Source organism: Pyrgilauda ruficollis, unplaced genomic scaffold (assembly GCF_017590135.1).
Source record: "Pyrgilauda ruficollis isolate IOZ18807 unplaced genomic scaffold, ASM1759013v1 scaffold7, whole genome shotgun sequence".
Classification (NCBI taxonomy): domain Eukaryota; kingdom Metazoa; phylum Chordata; class Aves; order Passeriformes; family Passeridae; genus Pyrgilauda; species Pyrgilauda ruficollis.
This window is the reverse complement of record NW_024528821.1, coordinates 7524375-7548708: the sequence shown is the minus strand read 5'-3', so window position 1 is coordinate 7548708 and position 24334 is coordinate 7524375. Positions and strand designations below refer to the sequence as shown.

At 42.7% G+C, this 24334-nt stretch overlaps 1 protein-coding gene across 4 annotated transcripts in view; it reads left to right on the top strand.

The window, feature by feature from the left end:
* KIAA1210 (KIAA1210 ortholog) overlaps nucleotides 1–24334 on the top strand; it is a 62465-nt gene that overhangs the window by 4376 nt on the left and 33755 nt on the right. For 3 of the 4 annotated variants that reach the window (XR_005956619.1, XM_041485072.1, XM_041485070.1), the window contains exon 1: nucleotides 9445–9570. The exons of the other annotated variant lie outside the window; for it this stretch is intronic. Coding sequence is in view for 2 of the 3 variants with exons in the window: in XM_041485072.1 (XP_041341006.1) it covers nucleotides 9509–9570 (62 nt within the window). In the remaining variant the exon portion in view is untranslated. Of the gene's footprint in view, nucleotides 1–9444; nucleotides 9571–24334 lie in introns of those variants that run through there. 4 annotated transcript variants of the gene reach the window in all.

Below are 24334 nucleotides of genomic sequence, written 5' to 3'. Positions count from 1 at the left end.
CACTGCACATGGCTGCAGCCAGGTAACAGAGATCTAAGGCTCTTCCTCACAATGTCAGGATGGGTTTTATCCCTTTGTTCAAGAAGCTATTTGTATTTTCCTAAGCACTGGTAATGACAGGAGGGGGAGTTTTGGAGGAGATGCATTCTCTGATCCTGTTGTCTCTCCAACAGTGTCAGGATTTCTGAGCTCTCCTGAATTTACCCTGTTTTTTTTTAATATGATAATGATTTCATTATCTCAGGAGAAGGAAGTGAAAGGACAAGTGAAGAAAACAGGCTGTGTGGTTTGCTTGACATTTGAGAAATGATCCAAGAGTTTCTCTATAAATTTAAACTGTTGATCCATAGTATAACTTCCCAGAAACCTGTTAGGAGCAGGGACTGTTTATGAATGCTGCTTGCTGGATTTTCTTACTTTTTCAATCTATGTGTTATTTGTTTGAGTCTGCCTTCAAATGATTTAACATGTCATAGGGAACTTCTGGATTTATTTAATTGACTCTTTAAATCTGAATTTAAAAAGGCAGAGATGTCAACACAATTTTATAGAGAATGAGGCATACAAAATCTCCTGTGCATTAGCAGACTAAACTTTGCTGGGGAGGCCATTTCAGAATTGCCTTATGTACAACAGTAATGAAAGGTTTTGCAAAGCCTTTTGTTCTTTGTTTGTAGATTGATTAAGAAACACCTTATTTACAGATGTATAAAGTTTTAATTTAAAAAAAAGAACTTTTGTACTTTGAAAAAGTCATAGCATGCAGCACATCAAAGTAAATTTCAAAACCACAATGCAACTTGTTTGTGGGCTCTTAAGGGTTTAAGAGCTGTACAATGAACAGAAGAACATGGGAATGTTTATACACCTGTTGTTAACTACCAGAATGTACTTCTTTGAGCATTTTTAGTGCCTTTTTTTTTTGGTCTATCATCTGTATATTAACACTATGTTGCTACTGAAGACTATGTGCTGACTGAGGAGGGAATTTAATGAGTTGAACTCCAAAAGTTGTGGGTTCTGCAATAATTAAAAGTGATATCTTATTGTATAAGGAAATACATTAAAATGTTAAGGTTCTTGCAATAAATCAGCTTAAAGTAAGAAATCTGAGCCAAAGAAAGACTATAATTTATTTCAGTTCTTGCCTTAGTTGATTTGTCAAGTTTCTAGGCTATGCAAAAGGTTTTATATTATCTTTTTAATTCATATCAGTGTAAAATCATGTTAAGTAGAGGAAAGAGGAAAGAAATGAGCAAACCAGCCATAATTATTGTGATGAGTCTGAAGAAACTATGTTATATCAATATTATCACAACTTTTGTGGCTTGGATAGAGGAAAAAAAGAAATACAAGCAATTTACTTGCTCTGATTCTGAGGATCACATTTCTTCTGCTCTCTTGGTCCTCAAACTATGGCCATTGCATCTTCTCTTCATTCTGTAGTTTTAAGAGGGTTAAAAATTGTGTAGGGTGTGACTTGGAATTTATTGTACCCTACGTTACTCAGCATCAGCACAATCACGAGTCCTCATTCCTGCAAAAGAAACGTCTTGCAGATTTTGAACAGGTTTTCATTTTGATGGAATGGGTGTTACATTTGTGTGGTGTATGGGACTCTTCAGAGAAAAGGTATTTGCTGGTTTTGTAGTGGATTCTGATCAAAACAAAAGCTTAATCATGTCATCACTGATACCATTTTAACTGGTGACCAGAAGTAATTCTGCAACAGTCAGGGGCATGTTCTTTACATGGTTTTGACTAACATCCCTTTGTATTTAGCAACTACATGGTGAGAAAACTTTCCACAAGCCAAGAGAAATATCTGGAAGTCTTATTATTGTTTAGCATTTGTACATGGTTGTATTTGCCTTTCTGAAGAATGAAATATCTCTCATCTGTGGTGAGAAGATATTACAGTATCAGTTTTGTAATCGGGAAAGCACTGCAAATCCACCTTGATAAGTTAGCTCATCAGTCTTCAGTGGCTTTTAAATCCCATCTAGTCTTATGTACATTAAATTTAATCAGTCCTGAATAGAAGCAGGGCTTGCTCAGTATTCCCATGACCAAAAGGGAGCTCTCAGAGTGCAGAGCAAGCAGAGTTAATCTTTAGGCTTCACAGTAGCTTATCTCCAGGCAATATATAAAGTCCCTTGAGGACTCAGCCAGCACCATGCCAGGAAGAATCACTTATATTGGCCTCTGTGTTATGTCCAAAGCAGCTGTTTCATGACAGAGGCTGAGTTTGTGTTCTTGGGTGGGTGTTGATAAAATCTGCAGAAGGGGTAGGTGACTTTTCAGCTCCGTGGTGCATGGTGACAACTGCTCCACTTTCTGTTTGGACCTGCAGTGTTGGCTGCCTGGGTACCTGGGTGGAAGGATCCACTTAGCAGCAAGGATGATTTAACACCTGATGCCAATAGCAGTGGATCTCAAGTGTGTTCTGTTTAAAGATTAGCTGTAGGGACTGGAGTGGTAGGCTGAGGGTGGCATTTATCCTAGGAAAGCTGAAGATATTCCCTGAACTCCATGGTAAAGCAGAAGGATACTACAACAATGAACTTAAGTTTGACATGTCTCTTAAGCAGCTTTTTTGGCTGCCACTGATCCTGGGATGATAGACACACTCATCAGCTCAGCAAATAGCTGAAGTGTGTGCCAGGCTCTGTGGTTGGAAGGATCAAGCAGAGATTCAGTTTAAATATGTGATGATGTGACTTAGTGACACAGAACTGTAGTTTATTCAAGAGTTTTAGGTAAAATTCTTCTGCAATTAGCTTATTTCCTGCCTCTGGGTATATATTAGATATTTTCCCTTCCCACTACTGTGGGGACAGTGCCAGCATATTTAAGAGACAATTGAGAGTCCACTGGGATATTTAAAGATTGCCAGAACTTGTCTGAGTAATGAGTTAGGCTGCTGTGTAAGAGCTCTGATGTGCTATGTGTCTACTCTGGTGAAATTGGCTCAGTATGAGGTATTTTTTATTATGTGATGATTTTAGAACTCTTGACATGCGGGGCCAAATCATGTTGTGCAGTCACTGATTTCTAATTTAGCTCAGCACTTTGATGCCAGTATTCCTGTATGAGTTCCCATGGCTGAAGGCTGCTGGTGAACTTAAAGTTATCTTGGATATTTATAGTGTGCCTATTCTTGTAGGGTCATCCTGGCTGTCCTTATTGAGCAAGAATGCATGGGGAAAAGCTCTAAAATACAGTTCCAGTCACCAGGAACTTTTGAGTTCAGTTGCAGTTTATGGATTCTGGAGCAGTCACTGAATTACTTGTCCTCAGTTCTCCCCACTGTATCTGCAACATGGAACAATACATTCTGTACAGAGAGCACAGGTCTGATATCTCACAGATATCAAGCAGTAGGAATAAATTTATTGCTACTCAATATTTTCACTTATTTTGATGATTGAGGAATGAACCAGGTACTGTATTCATGGCTTTTATGCAGAGGAAAGGTAACAGAGAAAAACACTATGTTACCATTGCATACTCATTTGAGTTAAATGTCAAGAGTAGGCAGTTCTGAGTTTTATTTTTCTGTTTATTTCCCCTTGGTGAAGTAAAGCCTGCAGGCAGGACATTCTGGGCCTTCCCTGCCTTTCTCTGAAGGTTAATGGTCACCTTATCTTTAGCCTTGTGTTTGCAGGCACTGCAGTCAGAGAGCCTTTTCCCCAGAGCTGTGCTTCCTGCTTTCCTGTGTTATTGCTGAGATGGTATCAGAGATGACCTTCGCTTCTGGAGTTTCATTTCAGTTGCAGCTGGAATCCAGGATGTTGGTGGTTTTAGGAATATTATTCCAGATGTGTGAGTCCCTGGTTCTCCTCTTGCTTATACCTGTACAAACAAATCAGAAGTGAGTCTGTTGAGGAGGTGGGCCTACATTGGTGTTAAACTAATATACATGGGAAGTCATTAAGCCTGATTGCTCTCACAGCACAGGCACTAGTGGCAGCCTTGGTCTGATCTGTCTCCAAGGGAGCTTGGCCAGAGTGTCTGAAGGACATTAACTGGATCTATCCCTAGAGGGGCATTTGGGAAGAATGGTGTGTAGAAAACTCAATTCATTATTCACATCTCCTCAGGATATTTGTTTAGCCTCAGTAACTGTTACCTCTGATGTTCACACTCAGAGCAGGCACTGCTCCATGTGCCTGTAGCTGCACACTGTGTTCTCACATTTCTTTCCAGATGGTCTCGTGTGCTGCTGCCTGCCTGGACACTGAGAAGAAAAAGTTGTGTTGTTGGAACTTAATATTCTCTAACATGGTATTTTCTTAAGTCAGAATGTGCAGAAATAGAGCTCCTTTGTTCAACTTCTGCACCAACCCCACCAGGACAAAAGAACCACAGTTTCCCAGTATATAAAATATTGACCATGCTAGTATTTTCACAGGAAATACCAGCTCTTCCACTGTGTCAAAAATAATCTGGTTTTCATTCAGATTATTTAAAATCTTAGATTTTAGATTTATAGCCTGGATAAAAAAAGCAGAGATGTGAGAGGCCTGGTCTGTGTATACAGGGACACTGTTACTTATCTAAAAATAAATTGTATATTTATATGCAAATAAATCCTTGTAGATTGTAAAACATCAAATAAACAGTTCTATCTCTGGATCTGTATTATTTGTTAGACAATTGGTATTTTCTGTCACTGAAGTCTGAGGTTACATCTGTGATCCTGTTGCAAATCTAGGGGAAATCACCTTTTGAATGACACATGGCCTGACCTTCATCTCCAGTTAATCCAGGAAGAGTTCACATTTGGCTGGGGAGACATAAAGAATAGATTTAGAGTGCCAGTATTTTTCTGGCCATATTTTAGAATTCAGTGATGCACTGGATACCCCATACCAAAGCTTTTCTTCACTTCTTCCTCAGAGGAGAAAACTGTATGTTTGTGATAAAGTGCAAGAAACAGTGAAGACTCAAAATTACCAAACACTGGAATCAAAGAAATTATATTGTTGCTGTGGTCTTTGAAATATTCTTATTATTGAAGGAGATTGCAGGAAGTCCCTCTAGCAGGGAATGACAACAACAAAAATCCCCCAAATCCCACATCATATACAAAATGTGAAAACACACATAATTAGAATAGAATAGAGTAATTAGACTCCAGAGCAAGTATCATGGCAAATTCTTCTGGCATGAAGAATTTATTCATACATATATAAATAAATGCATGAATGAAAAGCTGAAATAGTGCATATTTGGATGCCTCTGACTACACTCTCTACTTTCAGTTTCAGAGACAGGCTTTGACCCTCATTTTCCTCATAATATTAATCACAGATGGATGTACAAACACTGCAAGGCAGAAATCCTCTTATCTCCACTTCTTTGTTGTCTGCAGACTACTGTGTTTGTAACCCTGCTTGTTTAAAGCTCTGATAGTGCAGCTTTTAGCAGTGATGGGTGTTTACTCTAGAACTGGAGAGTTTTCACAGAAAATTTCCAAGCCTGGCCAATTTGCCAGCCTGTAAATTTCACTTGTAGGAAAGCTGAATCCCTTTCTTTTTCAGCAAAGTGTTTCTTGAGAGCCACATTTTTGTTGGCACATGGTTGCAAAGTGTTGCTAGGGGTACAAATGGAACATGCTGGTAAGGAACACACGGAATCTTCATGCCATAAAACTCAAGTGGCTCAAGGATCAGTAAATGATGGCTCACCCTATCACAATATGACATTTGCCTTGCTAAGAAGTCAGTTCAGAGACATCAAAATATACTGGAAATTGGAAATGCTATGGTCTATCACTTTGGTGTAGGAGTTTTACTCCTACCTCTAAATTTGTTTAGTGAAATGCTGAAATGAAACTTTTGTCCCTTTCTGAAAATAAATTTTAAAAAGTTTAAACCAAACACTCCTGCTTAAACACAGTTTGTGAAGCATGTGATTTGCTAACTTTGTGACATCTGGTCCCTTCCTGCTGCTGTGTGTCCTGCTGCCATGCAAGCTTTGGATGAGCAAAATGTGAAATGTTTGCAGACAGGGAGCTGGGAAGGGTTTGCCCTTAGAGATCCAGTGGCAAGAGGCTGCAAGGAGCACAGTAGCTCTGTTGGACATGGGATGTGTTCAGGATTGCTGGTTGTGTCTGTAGCTCCTTGTACCTCAGCTCTCAGGCTATTGGCATGTACCCTGGGTGTTTGTAATATTTGTAATATTTGTGTATTTGAGTTTCCTCCATTGCATTAGTAGTTGCTGTTGGTTGCTTAAGTTGAAGAGGCCTTTATGCAATGACTCAAGTGTCAGTGCATGTGAAACAAATAGCTTGATGATTTTAGGAGCTGTGTTTTGGTGCAAGGATTTCTCAATGATTGACTGGCTGGACCTTGCTCAGTCTTGCCTCCCTTGTTCCCTTTGGATAAATTAAGAAACAGGTTGGGAAGTTTACCAGGTGCTGGGAACTGTGGGAGGGCAGGTTGGCCCGGGACTGCTTGCTCTCCCTGCAGGAGAAGCGAGGCAGATTTGGATGTGCAGAGATCTGGATGTGCAGTGATCTGGTTGTGCAGGGGGCTGGTGCAATGTTGGGCTGTTGAGGGAAAGCCATGACAGTGAGTTTGAAGAAAGCCAGATTTTCAAATGAAAGTAGACCTAGACTGGGCTATTTCAATCAAGCCAAACCACAAACTTTAGAGGAAATCCAGATCTGATTGAAATTTCAGGTGTTTAAACTTGCTGTCTTCCCTATCTTTGAAGAACCATCTTTACTCTGCCAAAGTCTGTGGTTATTTGGTGTTTGTCTGCCTCCCAGCTGAAAACAGCTTCAATTAATTAACTGGCAGGAGAGCAGCCCCTTCACTTCAGCCCTTGAAAAGTGAGGAGCAAATGTCAGAGCAGGTACAGCTCATACCTGCTGGCTTGCACTGATTTGCCCGTGGACATAGAGCTGTGATGTTTATCAATATCTAAGATTTCAGGGCTGTACCCAAAACACTCACTGTGCAGCCATTTGAAGCTGTGCTGGTGATAGAGGCAGAGGAGTGAATAATAAATCTAGCATGGTGTGCCTTGGAGGGTGATATGAAGATAGAGAATCAAAAAGTATTAAATCCTGAGGTGGGATAATTATTTTTAATGACTGTTTACTACTCTGTGCTTCTTGGAAAGTAAGGGGCTTTGAGATGGTGCAATGTGTGTTGCTAGCTGCTGGTTGCTGAGAACAGGACTATGTTTGACCTAAATGGAAGCCAACAGATGAAGTTTTGCATGTTCAGGTAAGTAACTTCAAGACAAAAATGCATGAAAGAAAAGAACAATATTGAAAGGAAGCATATTCTGAAGGCAAGCCATCTGAGAAGGTTTGGATACAGGAAATCTGCTTTAGGTTAGCAAAAATGCTGATTTTTTTAAGCTTCTAGACTGTGTTCTATGCCAGTTAAAGTGATGAAATTTTTCCAAAGTCATCAGGATTATCATCTTCCACTAGCTTTAGGGACTGTGCCTTCCCACTGGAAGGCCATTCGATCTTTCTTGATTTTAAAAATAGATGTGAATTTCTCATGAGGTCTCCTTCATTTCTTACTGTAGTATAAATGTTTCTGTTGGCAGCATTTTTCTGGACAAAATGCCAGGCAGATTTCAGATGCAGTCCTACATCCAAAGTTTTGTGCATTAAGCCAGTCAGAATGTTTCTCCAGTAATCTCCAGGAATTCCTTCCTGGTGGTGGTTGCCCAATAACTGAAACCTTGATTTTGCATTTTTTTTCCTATGGGCTTTGTCAGATGGATGGAAATTAATGCTCTCTAGTGATCCTTTTTCTGCTGGGATTAAGAGTTCAGCTTGAAGTCATCGTGACAAGTGCAGTAATTCCCAACTGTGAAACTTGTTCCAGTCAAACTTCCACTACTGCTACTGTATTTTTACTGCTTTGTCTTTTCCCAAGAGACAGAAAATGTGTTATATCTGCTTGAGGTCAGCTTTGATCTGCAAATGCACTCTGTGGATGGCATTGAAGTTGGCTGCTTGTAGAGGCTTTTGCTTTCCAGCTAAGTGGGAAACCAGCCTAGAGTGTGATTTGTTTCCTGTTTGTGATGGCCCTTGCACTTGTTGTCACCTGATATTTGTGTGGCAGCTTTCCTTTGTGTAGGGGCCTTTATAGAAAATTGAGAAAGGGAGTTGTCCATTCCCAGATGTCAAACTTCTGCTCTGTTAGAAAACTGCTATAGCTGAGCCGCTTGTGGGGCTCCTCACCAGAGGTGCATTTCTCAAACTACATGTGTCTCTCATGAGAAAGGTATTAAAATAAAGTATTTTTCCAAGTGTTCAAAAAGGACTTCTCCACTGTAAATCTGGTATTTCTACTAAATGTCTTTAAGAAACTCATATAAAAATACTTAATAAAACTGCCTCCTACTGGCTTGCCAGACCCAAGTATTCAAACACTATGTACCAGCTGAGAAATACAAATAAATGTGGTTTTCTTCTGATCTTCTAGGAATGACTGTAAATCTTTGCTTTACTATTATGAGAGTTATGAACCTCCTACATTGAAATATCCATGCAATTTTTAATTAGGAGCTGATATTTTTAGCAGGCTTAGACTGCAGGAGCAGGCTCAGGCTGTGGCACTGGCTGCTGCTGCTCCCTCCCTGTGTGCAGGCAGCACCAGCAATGTCTTGGCTTTTCTCTGCTTTTACCTCAACAGAGGCCATTGATAGCCTAGCTGCAAATTCATTTCCATATGAATTTAATGTAATGTAATGGCAGAAATGTGTACAGCTATATTGTTCCCAGGACTTGGCTCACCCCTGTGAAAGAGGCTCCTTGAGGTTTGTGTTCCCCAGCATTTACCTGTTTCCACACCCAGTGAGTGCCTCCTTAGCTGTGAGAGTGAGTAACAATAGTTAGTGAGTTGTCAGAGGTCATCACCAGGCAGTAATTCTGCCATATGGGTGTGCTGGCTAATTTAAACTCTAGAGCTTTTTGCCTGACCTTGCAATATTGCAGGGATGCAGTTGTTTGAGTTATTTTCCTGTCAATGTGCAGAATAGCTTGTTAGAATAGATTGTGATTTACAGTGAATTGGGATAATGCCTGTTTTGAGAGATCCTGTGCACCCCTTTTGTGCTGGAGAACAACTTCAGCTTTTAGTCGTTATTTCAGAGATGTTTCAAGTATTTTCTGTAGCTTTCCTCTGTCTAAAAAATAACAATAACAATTAATCTCCTCAGGGCTTCTTCACATCCTAATTATAACCGAGCCTCTCATTAGTCCCACGGGGAGACGGACTCAAATGCCATATGGTATTTTACACTTCGGATGCTGTGCGTACCAATGGCTGGAAGGAGGCAGGAAAAGGGGGAGTTAACAATTCATATCCATTTATGGAGCAGGCACAGCCCTCCTTGGACCCAGTTCAGCAGAGTCTGAGTGCCTCACATCAGGAACTTTATCTGGCCAGGGGTTGCCGCGGCGCGCCGGGGCGCGAGTGGGGAGCGCTGCGCGGAATCCCCGCTGGCATCCCCACCCTGGGGTGACTCAATGCACACACGCCTCCCTGGAAGCACCATGGCTGGGTTCTACGGGTGCCTGAAAAGTAAAGAGTAAGTGCCATGCTGAGCCCTCCCCTCCACCTTCCCAAAGGGAGCTGAGCCTAGTGGGTACTTTGAAATTCTGTCTTTGTTGTGTTGCAGCTGCGGCGTTGAACAAAGTGGGTTTGCCTTGGGTCTCAAGTGCCAGCCTGAGCACAAAAGTGCAAAAAATAAGTCCTGGCTAAAATATTCATTTGGTGAAAATTGGTCATGTGGTTTTTTTTTTTCTCCTTCAGAGGTATAAACATGAAATATTGGAAAGAACCTTTTCCTGTTTAATTATAGCAAGAGGGAAAATTCCCTCTCCCCTAGTGATTAGCTGTATTGTTTCTATATTAACACATAAAAAGGAGAAATACAGAAATTCACATTGGCTTTTAAAAAATGTTCAGCTACAAGTCTGGCAGTAAATGCTCTTTAAGGACTTGATGAGCTCTGTTTTTCTATAAGCAATCTGAGGTTTGTTTCTGTAATTGCTCCCTGTTGAGAGATTTGGTTGTATTTAAAAAACATTATTTTTTTAGTGCTTCGCTGGCATGTTCTGTTGGGGTAGACTATCAAGGGAAAAGAGAATGAGAGAATGCATGTTAGTATTTGTGCTGTAAACCACCATGAAGGTGCATTCTGTTTTTCCTCTGACATTCTCCTTGCTGAGGAATGGAACAAAATTTCCTGCTGCCAAACCTGAGGAGTGGTTTGATCATGTTTTGCACCAGCAGACTGCAGAGGGCTCTATTCTTGCAGCCGGTGAGAGATTACAGACAGGGACCAGGCACAGTGGAGGGCAAGTGAAATTGTGTCTTGAGGCTTAAGATGTGAATACTGATAGTTAAATGTGTGGGTAAGTCCTGGATAGCAGAGGGAGGAAAATAGTTCAAAAGCGGTGCTGGGAACTGACTCCTTTTCCTCTCCCAGAGGTTGGATCCCTCACACCAGAAGTTTGTCTCACATTACTCTGGTGGAAATGTGCATTTTCAAAGGCACACAACTCCTACTGGATTCCTGTTAGCTTTTCCATCCCATATTGACTCCTTTCCTCCTTTGAAATTTGTAACAGGGAATTAGTATTTGGCAGAGAAGTTTGCTTTAGATAAAGGGAGAGTGTGCCATCAGAACTAGCAAAAGGGCTGAGTGAGTCCTGGTCAAGGTAGGTGGATTGGCACTTGAATTGACAAAGAGTAATACATTTGCATTATTTGATTTTTTTCCCCCCCAAATCCTTCAGAATCTAATGCACTTAAAACAAATTTGTAATTCAGAGAGTGGCTATAAAGGCTGGACAGATAGAGCTTTTTTACATGTGGTAAACCATCTCTTCTTTCCTGGTCAATCTCCACCTAACTTATGAGGAACGGGTTTTTTTTTATTCAACAGATTCTTCTTTCTTGATATTCTTCAGTTAGATCTCTACACTTGATATATATGCACAGGTTATATTCCTCAGCCTGTTATTTCAGCCCTGTGATGTGTTCCCAGGTGAATTAATGCAACTACTAACCTTTTGCAGTCTTCACAAATTTTATATGCTGATTTGGCTGTGGTTATTGGCAGTTAAAATGAGTTCAAGACACCAGCTGCAGAAATAGTGAAGTTTTTAGCCTGAGATTAATTTTCAATTACATTTGTTTGGAGTTTAACATGAAGTATTTGTCTTTCTGGACAAATGTGTCATTGGAACAACTTCCCCAAATTCTCACGTGGTCATTTGACCTGTAGGAGTAAATTTGCTTTCTAAATGAAAGCTCTTTTGGAATGAAATTACTTTTATGCTTTAAGCAATTGGTTTGGATACCAGTAGGAATTTGGCCAAAGTGACTTAGAGCTCAGTACCTGCCAAGAAACCTGCCATGGACTTTGGGGAAAGGTTCCCTCCAGGGCTCTGAGCTGCTGAGTCCAGCTAAAGCACCTGGAGTGTTTTAAAAGCTGCTTTAGGGAGTGCTCTCCTGTGCTGCTGTCACATTTACCCCACTGCCCCACATCTTACAAGAGGAAGCAAAGGCTCTGCCTTGGTGCACTGTAATAATGTGTGGCTGAATCTGATTTTGTACACAAAGTCTTGTCCCTGTGCTTTGTTAATGTCCTCTTAAGAAATGAAAAAAAAGAACCCAAAGCCTAATCCAGGTTATTCTTCATCACAGTCCCAATATTGGCTGCTATTTCACTGAAATGAAACTTCTAGCCTGCTTTCATGTTTCTCTTTAACCAGCATATGCAACCTGAGCAATCTGGAATTGTTCTGCTGAGTTTATCATCACCCTTGTTGCAGAGTTCCATTTTTTTCTTGCTCCAAGCATCATGCGAGGAAAAAAATATTATACCTGAACAAATATGATAAAGCTTCCTAAAGCCTGTGGAGGAATCTTTTCATATGCTCCTCAGTTTTTGGGACTAGCCAAGTATGTTGTTATGAGCTGAAAATGCGGTTGCTTGAATAGTAAGGTTCACTGATGGTCAGTGCAAACTGCCATTTCCAAAGACAAATATAGTGTGTTAGAGGCTATATAAAATATTTGGCTGAAGGCTTTATGTGCCAGCTCACTCTGGTTTCTATAGCAGACTATAAGAAAATGTATTTAACTGCATTTAATGTGGTCACTCAGGATTTCATGGTGCCTTTCACAAACAATCCCAGAATTATGGACATTTCAGCTTGAGTGTCTTCTGCTTTGCCAAGCTTTGCACTTTCAGTGGGGTATTGTGTTATTTTCTCATGTTCCATAATTGTCAAAAAATGCTGATGTGCACTTTTATCCTGCAAAGAAGTTCAGCATTTGGGTAAAGCAAGTTGATCGAGGAATGCATCAGTAGAATTTTCAATATATTTCTAGACTGTTTGCAATGAAAGCAATTGCCAGTCTAAACTGATGTTATGACCATGAAATTGAGTAAAATATGTTTTCTGGGTTAGGGAGTGCTCTCCTGTGCTGCTGTCACATTTACCCCACTGCCCCACATCTTACAAGAGGAAGCAAAGGCTCTGCCTTGGTGAATTAGGTGCTGGGTTAGCTGCTGTTGCTGTATTTTGTGTTGCCTGTTCAGATGAGTGTCAGGAGGAGATGTTGTGATTGCTGAGCTTATTCTGAGGATGGTACAGAGCTGTCCACCTGATGGATTGTCATTCTGTTCACTGCCCCTGCACCTTCACCCCAGCCTTCTTGTTGAAGAGGTTCAGAGGGGACGGTGGAAATCCCAAAAATCCCTTTGTCCTTGTGGCCAGTTACACTTTTTACAACTTTTCCATGTTTGTGTGGTCCCTTGAGCCTTGGCTCCCCATCCACAGCCAGCAGCTGCTGCTTTAGCTGGGACAGTGACAAGTGGGTTGGAAGTGGTTTAAAGCTCCAGCAAGTGCTACTGGAGTAGCAACTTGGCACGGGGGCCGGGCAGGGTGAGCCTGTTGGCTCTGCTCTGTCAGCAGCTCATTGGCCTCCCTGGCCTCTCTCGCTTTCCGAGGCTATGATTGCTGCAGGGGCTGAGGAGCAGTGCTGCTGACTGACTGCAGGCAGTGATGCTCTGGGGCTGACTGCAGGCAGTGATGCTCTGCTGACTGACTGTAGGCAGTGATGCTCTGCTGACTGACTGTAGGCAGTGATGCTGCTGACTGCAGGGAGTGATGCTTTGCTGCTGACTGACTGCAGGCAGTGAAGTGATGCTCTGCGGACTGTAGGCAGTGATGCTCTGGGGCTGACCGTAGGCAGTGATGCTCTGCTGCTGACTGCCTGCAGGCAGTGATGCTCTGGGGCTGACTGCAGGCAGTGATGCTCTGCTGCTGACTGACTGCAGGGAGTGATGCTCTGCTGCTGACTGACTGCAGGGAGTGATGCTCTGCTGCTGACTGACTGCAGGGAGTGATGCTCTGCTGCTGACTGACTGCAGGGAGTGATGCTCTGCTGCTGACTGACTGCAGGGAGTGATGCTCTGCTGCTGACTGACTGCAGGGAGTGATGCTCTGCTGCTGACTGACTGCAGGGAGTGATGCTCTGCTGCTGACTGACTGCAGGGAGTGATGCTCTGCTGCTGACTGACTGCAGGCAGTGATGCTCTGGGGCTGGCTGACTGCAGGGAGTGATGCTCTTTAGCACAGTGTTAGATTGAAGCATCTCTCCAAGACTCCAGGGCTGTTTAAAGTGAGACACTGAGTTCCCTGCCTGTAGCATCCCCCAGCATCACCTTGGCTCAGCCGTGGTCCACGGGCTCAGCTGGCAGCTGGCTGGGCAGCTTTGGAATCAGTGCAGGTTTCCTGGGAGCTGTGGCAGAGTCACTGCCCCTGTGATGATCTGGGATCTCTCTGTGTGGCTGATGAATTCAGGAGAGGTGAAATGCTTCCCATAAACACTTTGGTATTCTGAAGTATGTCTGTTTACATGTCTTTTTATTGTACATCACTTCAGCATATTATTTCACAAGAGAAAGAATCACTCATTAACAGCTTTTCAGTGTTGGGGGATTTTGAGATGAAAATATCTGAGTATGACAGGTGGTATCTGCCCAGCAAAGCAAGTTCTCCTGTGCAGAGACAAACCTTGGATGAGTTTCAAGAAACAGGTTTTATGGAAGGTGAGGACTCTCCCCACTAAGGTAAATCAGAGAGTGTGAGCTGAGGTAGAAAGACTCCTCAGGGGTTGTGAGTCTCCTGGGGGAATCTTTCAGTACACAACCTATGAGTGTGTTCCTGTATTAGGCAATTATACAGTGTTTGGATACTTGTGAGCATTTTGTCTTCAGCCCACAGGAGTCATTCAGTGCTCTGCCTGGTATTAAATGTATAGAGAATTAAGTCCTCTTTTGTTATTCAAAAATAGCAGGGAGGGTGAACAAAAGCAGTTAGGAGGTGTCAGAGCCATGGCACTGCAGGCAGTTGGGCACTGTTAGTACAATGGTGCTATATTATTAACAAAAAAATCAACTACTTCTTTTTGTGATTCATTCTGTTTGACTCATCTTGGTGCAAGAAGTTCAGTTCTGGCTTAATACACCAGTGAGTCACTCCCATCTCCTCATTCTGTTCGTGCTTCTCTCTGGATGCTGTTTGTTTTTGCAGCCACAGTGGTGCAGTGTGTTTGCTGGCTGTAGGCAGAGGAATTCCAAGCAGGCCTGTTTATTTGGTTTCAGTAGAACAGCCCTTTTGCTATCACCAAGGTTCTGAGTATTTGGCAGATATGCTGTCAAATTGACCTTCACTGCTGCTTGTCCTACATCACTTGCAGAGGGGCAGAAGCTTGGGCTGGGACAATCTGCTAAATGTGATTGTCACTCTTCTGCATCCTTTGGCTATCAGGTTTTTTGTCTACATGATTTTGATTTTGCCAGACTGAGCCATGAAAACATCTTGTCATAATTTTCCCTCGTGTTCTCTTCTTAGACTGAAACTTCTGCTGCTCCAAGTGTCTAGCTTTGTACCCCTAGAGCCAGTTGGAGAGATTAATTTGTCATTTCCTTCTTGTGCAGATGTCTACAAGGTTTTAGGCTTTCACATCTGCTGTGATATGAAGGCCTAGAATTGGATGTAAAAGCTGAAATCTGATGATATATGGGACAAAAATGCAGTGGGAGATAACCTACCTGAGCTGGTGCAGGGCAGCTGGAGCTGATTACCAGCCAGATTTGAGGAAATATGAGATAAGTCTGTCCATGGGGAAACAGGAAAAAAACCCAAGGTAATTCCAAGGTTGATTCCCTTCCACCCCCCATATTTCTCCTGCTGTAAGAAAACAGCTGAGCACAAGGTGTTCTACACCAATGTGATTCAAGCTTATAGTTCTGCATTACATCTGTTATAGTCTCAGGGTTGGTAAAACTATTATGGATTAAGTAGTTTTAAATATTATTTTGAATGCAGCAAATACTAACTGCAAACTCTCATTTTTTTTTTCTTTATCTCATTATTTTATTCATAATTATTTTTTTTCAAGTTTGCAGGTGACCTCCCACTCCATTGGGGGAGTCACTGTATAAACAAAGAAAAAGAAAACCCAGCCAGTTGATATCCTGTCTGATTTTGCTTGCAGATGCTGAGCTGTCCCTGCTCATCACTGTGCCAATAGTCAAGGCTGTGCCAACAGCCCAATGTTTCCAACACAATGAGTGTGAAAAAGGCCACACACATCATTATTCATTTCTTTAGCTGTACTGTTGTACCTGTGTGTGCTGCTGCATTTGGAGAAGTGTCCAGGTGCCAAGACATCCTGTGTCTGTTGTGTCCTGTCTCCATGCTGCAGCATGCTGGTATCTTTGTGACTGTTGTGCTTTAACCCCAGCAATTCAGCCCTACAACAGCCACTCGTCACTCTGCCCTGCTGGGATTGGAGAGAGAATCCAGTGTGAGAAAACTCGTGGGTTGAGACCAAGACAATTTAATAGGTAAAGCAAAGGTCATGCACACAAGCAAAGCAAGACAAGCAATTTATTCCCCAGGGCAGGCAGGTGTTTAGCATCCCCAGAACAGCAGGGCTCTGTCACATGTAATGGTGACAGGAAGACACACACCATCCCTCCAAATTCCCCCCTTCCTCCTTCTCCCCCAGATTTCTGAGCTGAGCATGAGCCCTGTGCTCTGGGGCATCCCTGGGGTCAGCTGGGCTCGGCTGTCCTGGCTGTGTCCCCTCCCAGCTCCTTGTGCACCCCCAGCCTCTCGCTGCTGGGCTGGGCTGAGGGGCAGGGAAGGCTCTGGGTGAGATCTGCTTAGTGCTAAAGGAAGCATCTCTGAGTTATCAGCACTGTTTCAAGCACAAATCCAATCCACAGCTCTATACCAGCTGCTAGGATGAAAATTACCTCAGCCCTAAAGGTGCTCTTAGAGGGAATTGTAGCACTCTAGTCAGAGCAGGGAAACTTGGCTGTGCAGACAAAGCTGCCTGATCTCGCTTTCTAACCATCCATCCAGAGCCAAGCTGGCATTCCAGCTACGAAATTTTTTGGCCTCTGAGATTCAAGGATCTGGTGTTAATTAGTGAACTAAATGTTTGACTTGTATTCATGATGAATTAATTGATGCTTATACATTCTGGGAATATGTAACTGTGCAATTCTGCTGGGGCTTCCAGGTATCACTCCAGGTATAACAAGGCACTTGTGATCCACACAGTAACTCTGATGCAGTGAGATGTATTTGAGTGGTCTAGCTCAGAGTTAGGATGGAGACACTGTGGTAACCATCAAGCTATCTTTGTGCATGGAAAAATACAGACCTGACAGATGTGTGGGGGAATTGTTTGCTGGTTCACTCCAGCAGCCAAACTGCTTTCCATCACTTCAGTTTAGTGAAAAGAATGTTTCAAAAGCTTAAATTAAAAAGATGCCAATTGTCTCATTGCTTCCTTTCTTGCAGCCTTGGCCTGTGAAGATCTTACAGAATGTCTGTCCCCATCTGATTCTCTCCCCCATGTGCCTGCTTGTCACTACCCCATCTTGCAGTTCTTGTTGTCTTTGGGGTCAGTTTCTGCTGTCCTGTACCATCTCTGCTCCCTGATGCTGCTCTACCACTGCCTTAAAATACAGTTGAATTCAGCTTGATACTCCACTGGTGCAAAACAGCATTAGCTCAGATAATCTTATTTTAGGTGATCCTGTTTTAGAGAGGTATTTGTGTCTGGAATCCCAGAGAAGTAGGATCCCTTTTTGGTAGTTGCTCATGCTAGAGCGAAAGGTCAGGAGTTGCCCTTGGGACAGAAATGGCTCAGGAACTGTTCTGAGCACAGGGATGATCTCCCTTGGCTCCAGGAGTTCCCCAGTACTGAGAGCAATTGCACTTCAGGAGCTGCCTAACTCGGGGCTCTAGAGAGAGCAGAGCAGGGACAGCAGGAGGTTTTCTTTAGAACAGAAGAAGGGAGGGAAACCATCAAACCTCACACAGAGCTCCCTCTGCAAGCACAGAGCCTGCCTCTGGCCTTCAGAATGGGCTCTGAACTGCAGAAGTGCCCAGGGCAGTGAGCCCGGGGTGAGCCAGCCAGACTCTGTGTTTCAACTGCAAAGGAGCTGGCCTTGTTTCTGTTTGTTGTGTGTACAGGCAGTAGATACAAATAGGTTTTGGGACTTCACATGAAGAGAGATTTCCCGATCTTCCTGCCAAAGGCAGCTTCTGAGACCACAAAGCCTGTGTTTTATTTGCTTCTTTATAGGCAAAAGATGGCTGTCTGGTTTTATGGCATTTTGATCTTCAGAGTGAAAATTTGTAACAGTTTCTCTCAGAATTTTCTCTTTGCCTCCCTTTTTTTTTTTTTTTTTTTTTTTCTAAAGTACACTTTGAATTCTATGCCATTAAATGTCTTTATTATCTCTTGTCCTGAGAAGTTCCATTGTACCTGAAGTTTTTTAAAATTTTTTTCCCTGTCTTTAAGCTGCTCTTTAACCAAGAGTTGAGGGATAAGTGACTGTTTTGGAAAAACCTTACAGAAAGGAGAAAGCTTTAGATGTAGCCTAAAGTTCCATGTTTCAGTCTGGTGTTCAGTTCTCTATTGTTTCAGCCTCATTTTTCCTGCAATAGTCAAACAGCTTAGTTTGGTAAAAATGCCTCCAGACTCTTTTCTTTCTGACCCAGGATGTAATGATCCTTCCCATTTTCGAGAATAACATACTGGAAATCACTGTGATTCAAATATGGGGGCAATGCAGACATGCAGATTACTCTTATGAAATTTTATGGGTTTTTTTGTGATTTACCTTCTATGTGTTTCTAGCACTTGTGTCAGTCCATACAGCTGCAGCATGCTGCTCTCCTGCAGCAGAGGTGATACCAAACTCTCCCATAGGGCTCATGAAGCTTTGCAGGAGCTCAGAGTGACCATTGTGATTCCACAGGTAAAGAAGCTCATGGCTGAGTGAAAAGTAACCTGGCTGTTGTTAGAAACGCAGTAATTTGCCCTGCTGTTCAATGACAGAGCCAGGAAAACCAGTGAATTTACCCAAATCCCAGCCCAATAGTCTCCATCTGCTAGAATATGTTAAAAAGACAAGCTCTGTCTCATAGAGTTTGCTGTATAAACTAATATTGTCACCTTCAGAATTTGCAGATATGGCAATTTCCATGAAGTTTTCTCAGGCTCACTCTTTCAAGCCCCTGTAGAGCATGTTGAAGCCAGCTGATGGCAAACCTCTTTCCTTTGCCACCTTTTGCTGATCCCTATAAAGCAGCCCATGGACTGCCAGGGCTCTGCCACCGCAGGTCAGATCCCAGTCATCTCACTTCATGCTTGAAGGTTCCAGGGGAAACAAAATTAATTAGGAATTTGGAGAGGGGGTAAAAAGCACATACACAAGCTAGAAAACAGTGGCTAAATCTGCCCACCACCAGACCTGGGATGGAAGATTACACTTGCTTGTTGAATTTACCACTTGGAGAGGCAGAGACAGTGAGCTTGACTTTTATTCCCATACTTGACTCTGACATCTCAACTCTGCTGGCATGAGGCATGTCTGCTGTTCAGTGATAGTGGCTTGACATTTCCTGTTGCTTTGCCTTGAAACCATTTCCAAAGGCAGTAATGCTCTCTGGGAGTAGCTCCCTGATTGGCAAAGGCAGCCTTTGGTTACATCCCTTTGGTTTTTAAATGCAAGTTCTTCTTTCTCCACAGCTACTTCAAATGTATCCGTGTCAAGTGGATCTGAGGGTGTCTCCTACTGCTGGCAACTGGTTCCTTTCGTGTGGTTGCTGGAAGACTTTGCTATTCTTTTTCTTCCTTTTAGGAAGAGTGGGAGAAGATCCTCATTCCAGCTGTTTCCTGAAATTTCCCCAGTGTGTTAGTGTGAAGAAAAAGAATTAATACATGGGAAAAACTTACTCCTATGCTAATGCCAAGTGGTGGAATTTAATTGGGTCATTTAATGGCCATTCCTTTAAATTGGAGACAGTCTGGGGCTAAAATCTTGCTGTGGCTGAGATCATGACTATGCTAGTCAGTCTTGATTTGGGCAAATTTCTGTCACATTTCTCTGCAAATGCACTGTAAAATCTGTGATAAATTATTATTAGGGTTGGGCTATCAAGAACCATTTTCCTTGGCTTTTGGCTAGCAGGTAGATCCTTGCTGTATTGTCTGAGCTGATCCGAACTTGCAGCAGAGATCTTGCACAGACAGCAGCTACCCAAGATCATGCTAATAAGCACAGCAGAGTAATTAGGTGCATGAGGACAGCCTGAAGTGGCACCAAACCAAGTTAATCTGTCTGGCGTGGGTGCCAAGCGCTGCAAAGCCCTGGGACTTCAGTTTGGCCTCCTGAGCTGAGTGCCAAGCAAAGCTGCCCTGCTGCTGGAGCCTGCCCCGGGTCTAAGGCACAGCTCTGCGCTCAGCCAGCCCCACGCACAGGGACACAGCTCCCGTGCTAAACCAGCAAAAGGCAGGAGTCAGGCAGGCAGGGGGGGTCTGGGGAGATGGGGCAGCAGTGCAGGGACAGAGGAATTGGCTCTCTCAGTTTCTGAACTGGTAACAGAGTGCTTATGAGTTTTTCCCATTTACCCTTCCCCCTTCTTATCCTCTTGGCTTCTCACACAATTACAGAATGAGTCTGTGTGACTGTATGAAAGGCATTTCCTCCTCTTACTTTTTTTTTTTTTTTTTAAAGTCTGCTTCAGCCCACCAGCTGCTTTCCATTAGTGTTGCACACACACTCACTAGGAGGGCAGGACATAATGCTTCAGGCACTGTTGAACAGCAGAAATCCTTCAGAATCGCTGTCAGGCAGAGGCTTCTCAAAGCAGATTGTAGCAAACAAGAGTTCAGCACACTGGGACCTGTCTTCTGGAGAGTCTTCACGGCGGAGCCAAGGTGTGGGGACAGGGGGGTCGGGGGCACTGTCTGAATGCAAGGTGTGAGAGCAGGGATCAGATCTCTCCATGTGGATGGTTGTTTGCTCTGGATATCTTGTCAAGGGTAGAAGCTGAATGTTGTCTGTTGCTGTGGGGAATTCTGATCCCCTGCTTGATTCTGAGAGAATATTTTATTGATATTAATGATGCTTATCCAGACTTCCTGGTGGGTACCACTGCTGTATTTATTATTTGTGATCCTTGGAAAAGGACCTTAAACTTTCTTGAGCTATCCCTCCTTCAGTGAAAATTACAAGACCAATATTCTTTATAAACTCTTCCCCTCCCCATTACCAGTGGAGACAGTAGCAAGAATCCTGGTGTAATAAACTGCTTTTATACCTACATTAAACAGTCATGGGAGGGACCCCATGGGAGATACCAGCTAGGGGCTGGCAAAAAAACCTGGGAATTTCATCCTAGAAACACTCCATTGTAGAAAAGCACAATGGGATCAGCTGTACAAGGTCAGATCCTGGTTCCCCCTCTCATGTTGGATTGTGCCCTGTTTCAACAAAGCTGTTTTGTTGAGTTCCACACTGTTCAGCATATTCTGTGACCGTGGGCCTTGAAGTGCAGGTCACTCATCTCATGGAGAGCAAAGGGAGCTTTGGTTGCTGAGTTTCTGACATGCTCAAGGGGTGTGAAAATTGAATAGAAATCTTGCTGCCTTTGCTGTTGCTGTGTGATTGACTCCAAAATCCTGTTCCATGAAGTTGCAGAGGGTAAACTTTACTTCACTTAGCTGTCATTGGATTAATGAGTTCATTGATAGATTGTTGGGCTCCCAGAGATAAAAGCCATCAACCACATTTTGTCAGAACAGTCCTCTAATGTGCTTTAATAAGAGAGAAGAAAATTTAACCTCTCATTCACCTTTTGCTGCAGAATGTAATCTGAATATTAAACCATCCTGCATTCTGTGTTTTTTTGAACCTTGGTTTTCAGGAGAAATAGAAGGGCTTTCTCTGAGGTCCTGCAGTAGCTTGAAGTGTGTTCTGGGGGAGCTGGCTGAGGGGTGGTGACCTGGAGGACCAGATGAGGTCCACAGGCTCCATTTTCCTGTGCTGATGCATCTTGCTGTGGAAAGTGTGTGTCCCGAAATCTGGAGCATAAGCTTGATTTCAAATAATTTTTGTAGCATGGGGGAAATTTAAAAGCTCCAGGCAGAAATTTCACCTCTTTCTCTTGGCTGCTTGCCACTGTCTGTCTTCCATAGGCTATGAAGATGCTAACTGAATGCAGTGCCTCGCATTCTTGAGGCTTTATTTCCTCAAGCATTTATTTGATAAGAAAGAGGCTGTTCAGGGTTCAGCATCTCCTTTGATCTCTCTGTCATAAGGCCTTGTGCAATGCTTACGCAGAGCCATGGGCTGGAGCTGAAGAAGCACTCAAGGTGGGCTAGCAGCTTGCTTGCTCTGCAGTTTCCAAGTCTTCTGCTCCACTGGACAGACAGCAAGGAGGCCGTGTCCCTTTTCTGAGGCTGAGCAGAGAGCATTTGTCTCCAGCCTTTGCTGAATGCAGGAAACTTGAATCCTGTACAAAGCTAACTTCTCAGGAGTCCTTAAATACACAAACCAAGCAGTGAAAGGGAATTGTCTTTTATTCATTTGGTGAGATTCTCTCACCCCTCTACCCCCCATGTACTTATTAAGTCATATGTTCAGCTCAGCAAAGCAAATGCTCAGAACACTATCCTGGAACTTTATTTCTTTTGCCCTATCACTGCCCTCCCACAGAGTACTCCAAATATTTGTCCAGTTGGTTTAGTTTGTAAAGGGGATACAAGGACATTTCTCCTGTTCCTGGAGATTTCTTATTACTTTTCAGACTCATTAGTTCCTGTAATGAGTTGAAGAGCTCCGAGTGAATGCAGCACAGTGGGGTTATCAATGGAAATGTTATGTGGGATAGCAGAGAGAGCCTGGATCTGAAACATCAAACCAAGTGAGGGTGGTGGTGACTGCTAAGTTCCATTCTCTCTTTTGGAGGTAAAGCAGACCCCGCAGCTTTGTAGGAGTTTAATTGCTTTAAAGTACACCCTAGCAGTGTGAATAGGGTCGAATAATGTCAGTATTATTTTTGTGATTGCATCTACATAGGAAGCCACTGTTTACAAATAATTAATTAATTCACATTAGTGGTAATCCAGCCCATCATGCTGTGCAGGGAGAGGCAAATGCTGTGTTTTTGGTGAACTTTCAGTCCTTTCCATGGCCCTGCACAGGAATTGATGCAGTGGATTTGCTGGCCATGACTGTGTCTGGCTTTTGAGGGGTGTGGCAGATTCACATCTTGTGTGCCCTGTACCTCTGCAGCAGGAAGTCTGTGCATGTGCAGGGATTGCAAATACTGTTTGAGAGAGGATTAACAACATATTAGAAAGCTGTAGGCTGGGGAAGTGCACCCACTGTTCCACACTGAGGAGAAGTCTCCTGCATCCCTCTGCAAGCATCTTCTCCCAGCTGTCCTGAGTATCAGAAATACTGCTCTAAAGGACCATTTATTTAACCTGATATTTTTATCACTGAAAATCAATACACAGACAGTATTTGTTTAAAACTTTGTCTCTAATGGTGTAATGCTGTGGGAGAGCTCACAGCGAGTTAGTGCAGCTGATTGGGCTGGGTGTACATGGTATTGATACATCCTGACACTGTGTCTGTCTGCTGTTATTAAGGCCTGGAAGTGCTGAATGTCTGGAGGTTCGATTGGTTAATGCCTGTGCACTCATGTGTGTTTGTATTGATGGGGTTTTGTCCTCTTTTTCTCCATTACACTGACCTCCAGGCTAGGGCTTGTGGCTCATGTTCTGAGCTAACTGCTCTCTGTAAAGTACAACTCACTGCCACCAGAATTTGAAGTCTAAATGCCACCTAATTGTAACTTTCCTCCAGGTATGTCATCAGGTTTTTAATGGTGGAACCTCCACTTTGCTGGTGGAATATATACACCACATATTATATGGGTTTTTTACTGTAATTCATCTACTTCAATTAACTCAAAGCTTGAGAAAATCTGTGATGTTCAGTTCACTGGAAAAAGATGATGAGGTCCTAAATGGGGCACCCTTGTAGTTGACACTTGAGCTCCATGTGCCCCAGAGAACTCAGCTATAAAATTGAGTTAATGCTGGAGCTGATTTGACTGTGAAGAACTGAACTCAGAGCTGCTTTGCAGTTGGAGCTCTACTTGTATAAAAGATATACCAGTTGGAAATATATGCCTGCAGTTACAATAAACACTTCTGTCAAAATATCTTCAAAGGCTGGAAGGATTCTGAGTGAGCAGCTGAGATGACTGAGTTACATAAATGTTGAACTGATGCAAACAAAGCTAGATGTGAAAATATCAATTTTGTCTTGCTTTGGTTTAACTGAAGGCGGGTAAAGCAGAGATCTAGATGAGCTTAATTCCAGGTCCACTCAAATTCTGTGAAAATAGACTCAAGTCTGGAGACTTGTCAGTTTGTCCTTGTAAATTTGTTGAATGCTTTCTCAATATTTGATTTCAAATGCATTTCCCTTTACCTCAGAAAAATCTAATACAGTGTGCATGGTGTATAAAGTTGAGAGGAAGAATTAGAACCAAATTTCTTTTTAATATAAAGAAAGAGTCTATAAGAAAGTCTACTGATGACTGCTTTAAAAAAGTATGCAGGAAATGCAAACATTTTCATAGATAATTGATGAGACAAGGTGGGGGGGGGGAAAGGATAAAAGTTGAATGGTTATGATCATCCAGAAGGAAACTTAGAAATCTTATTTTTTATTGCTTGTCAATACTGTCTGACAATTGTTTCAAGAAAACCTCAGTGCATCTCAGTCAGGAAAGGTGTAATCAGTCCTGGTTGTTGCAATAATATTTTCATTGGTTTTTAACAAGTTGAAGTGAGATTATTTGGAACTAGATTGTGCTGATGCTCTCCTGTGCCCAGTGCTCGCAGGGGATCTGTTTGACTGCACTTTGCTTCTCTTT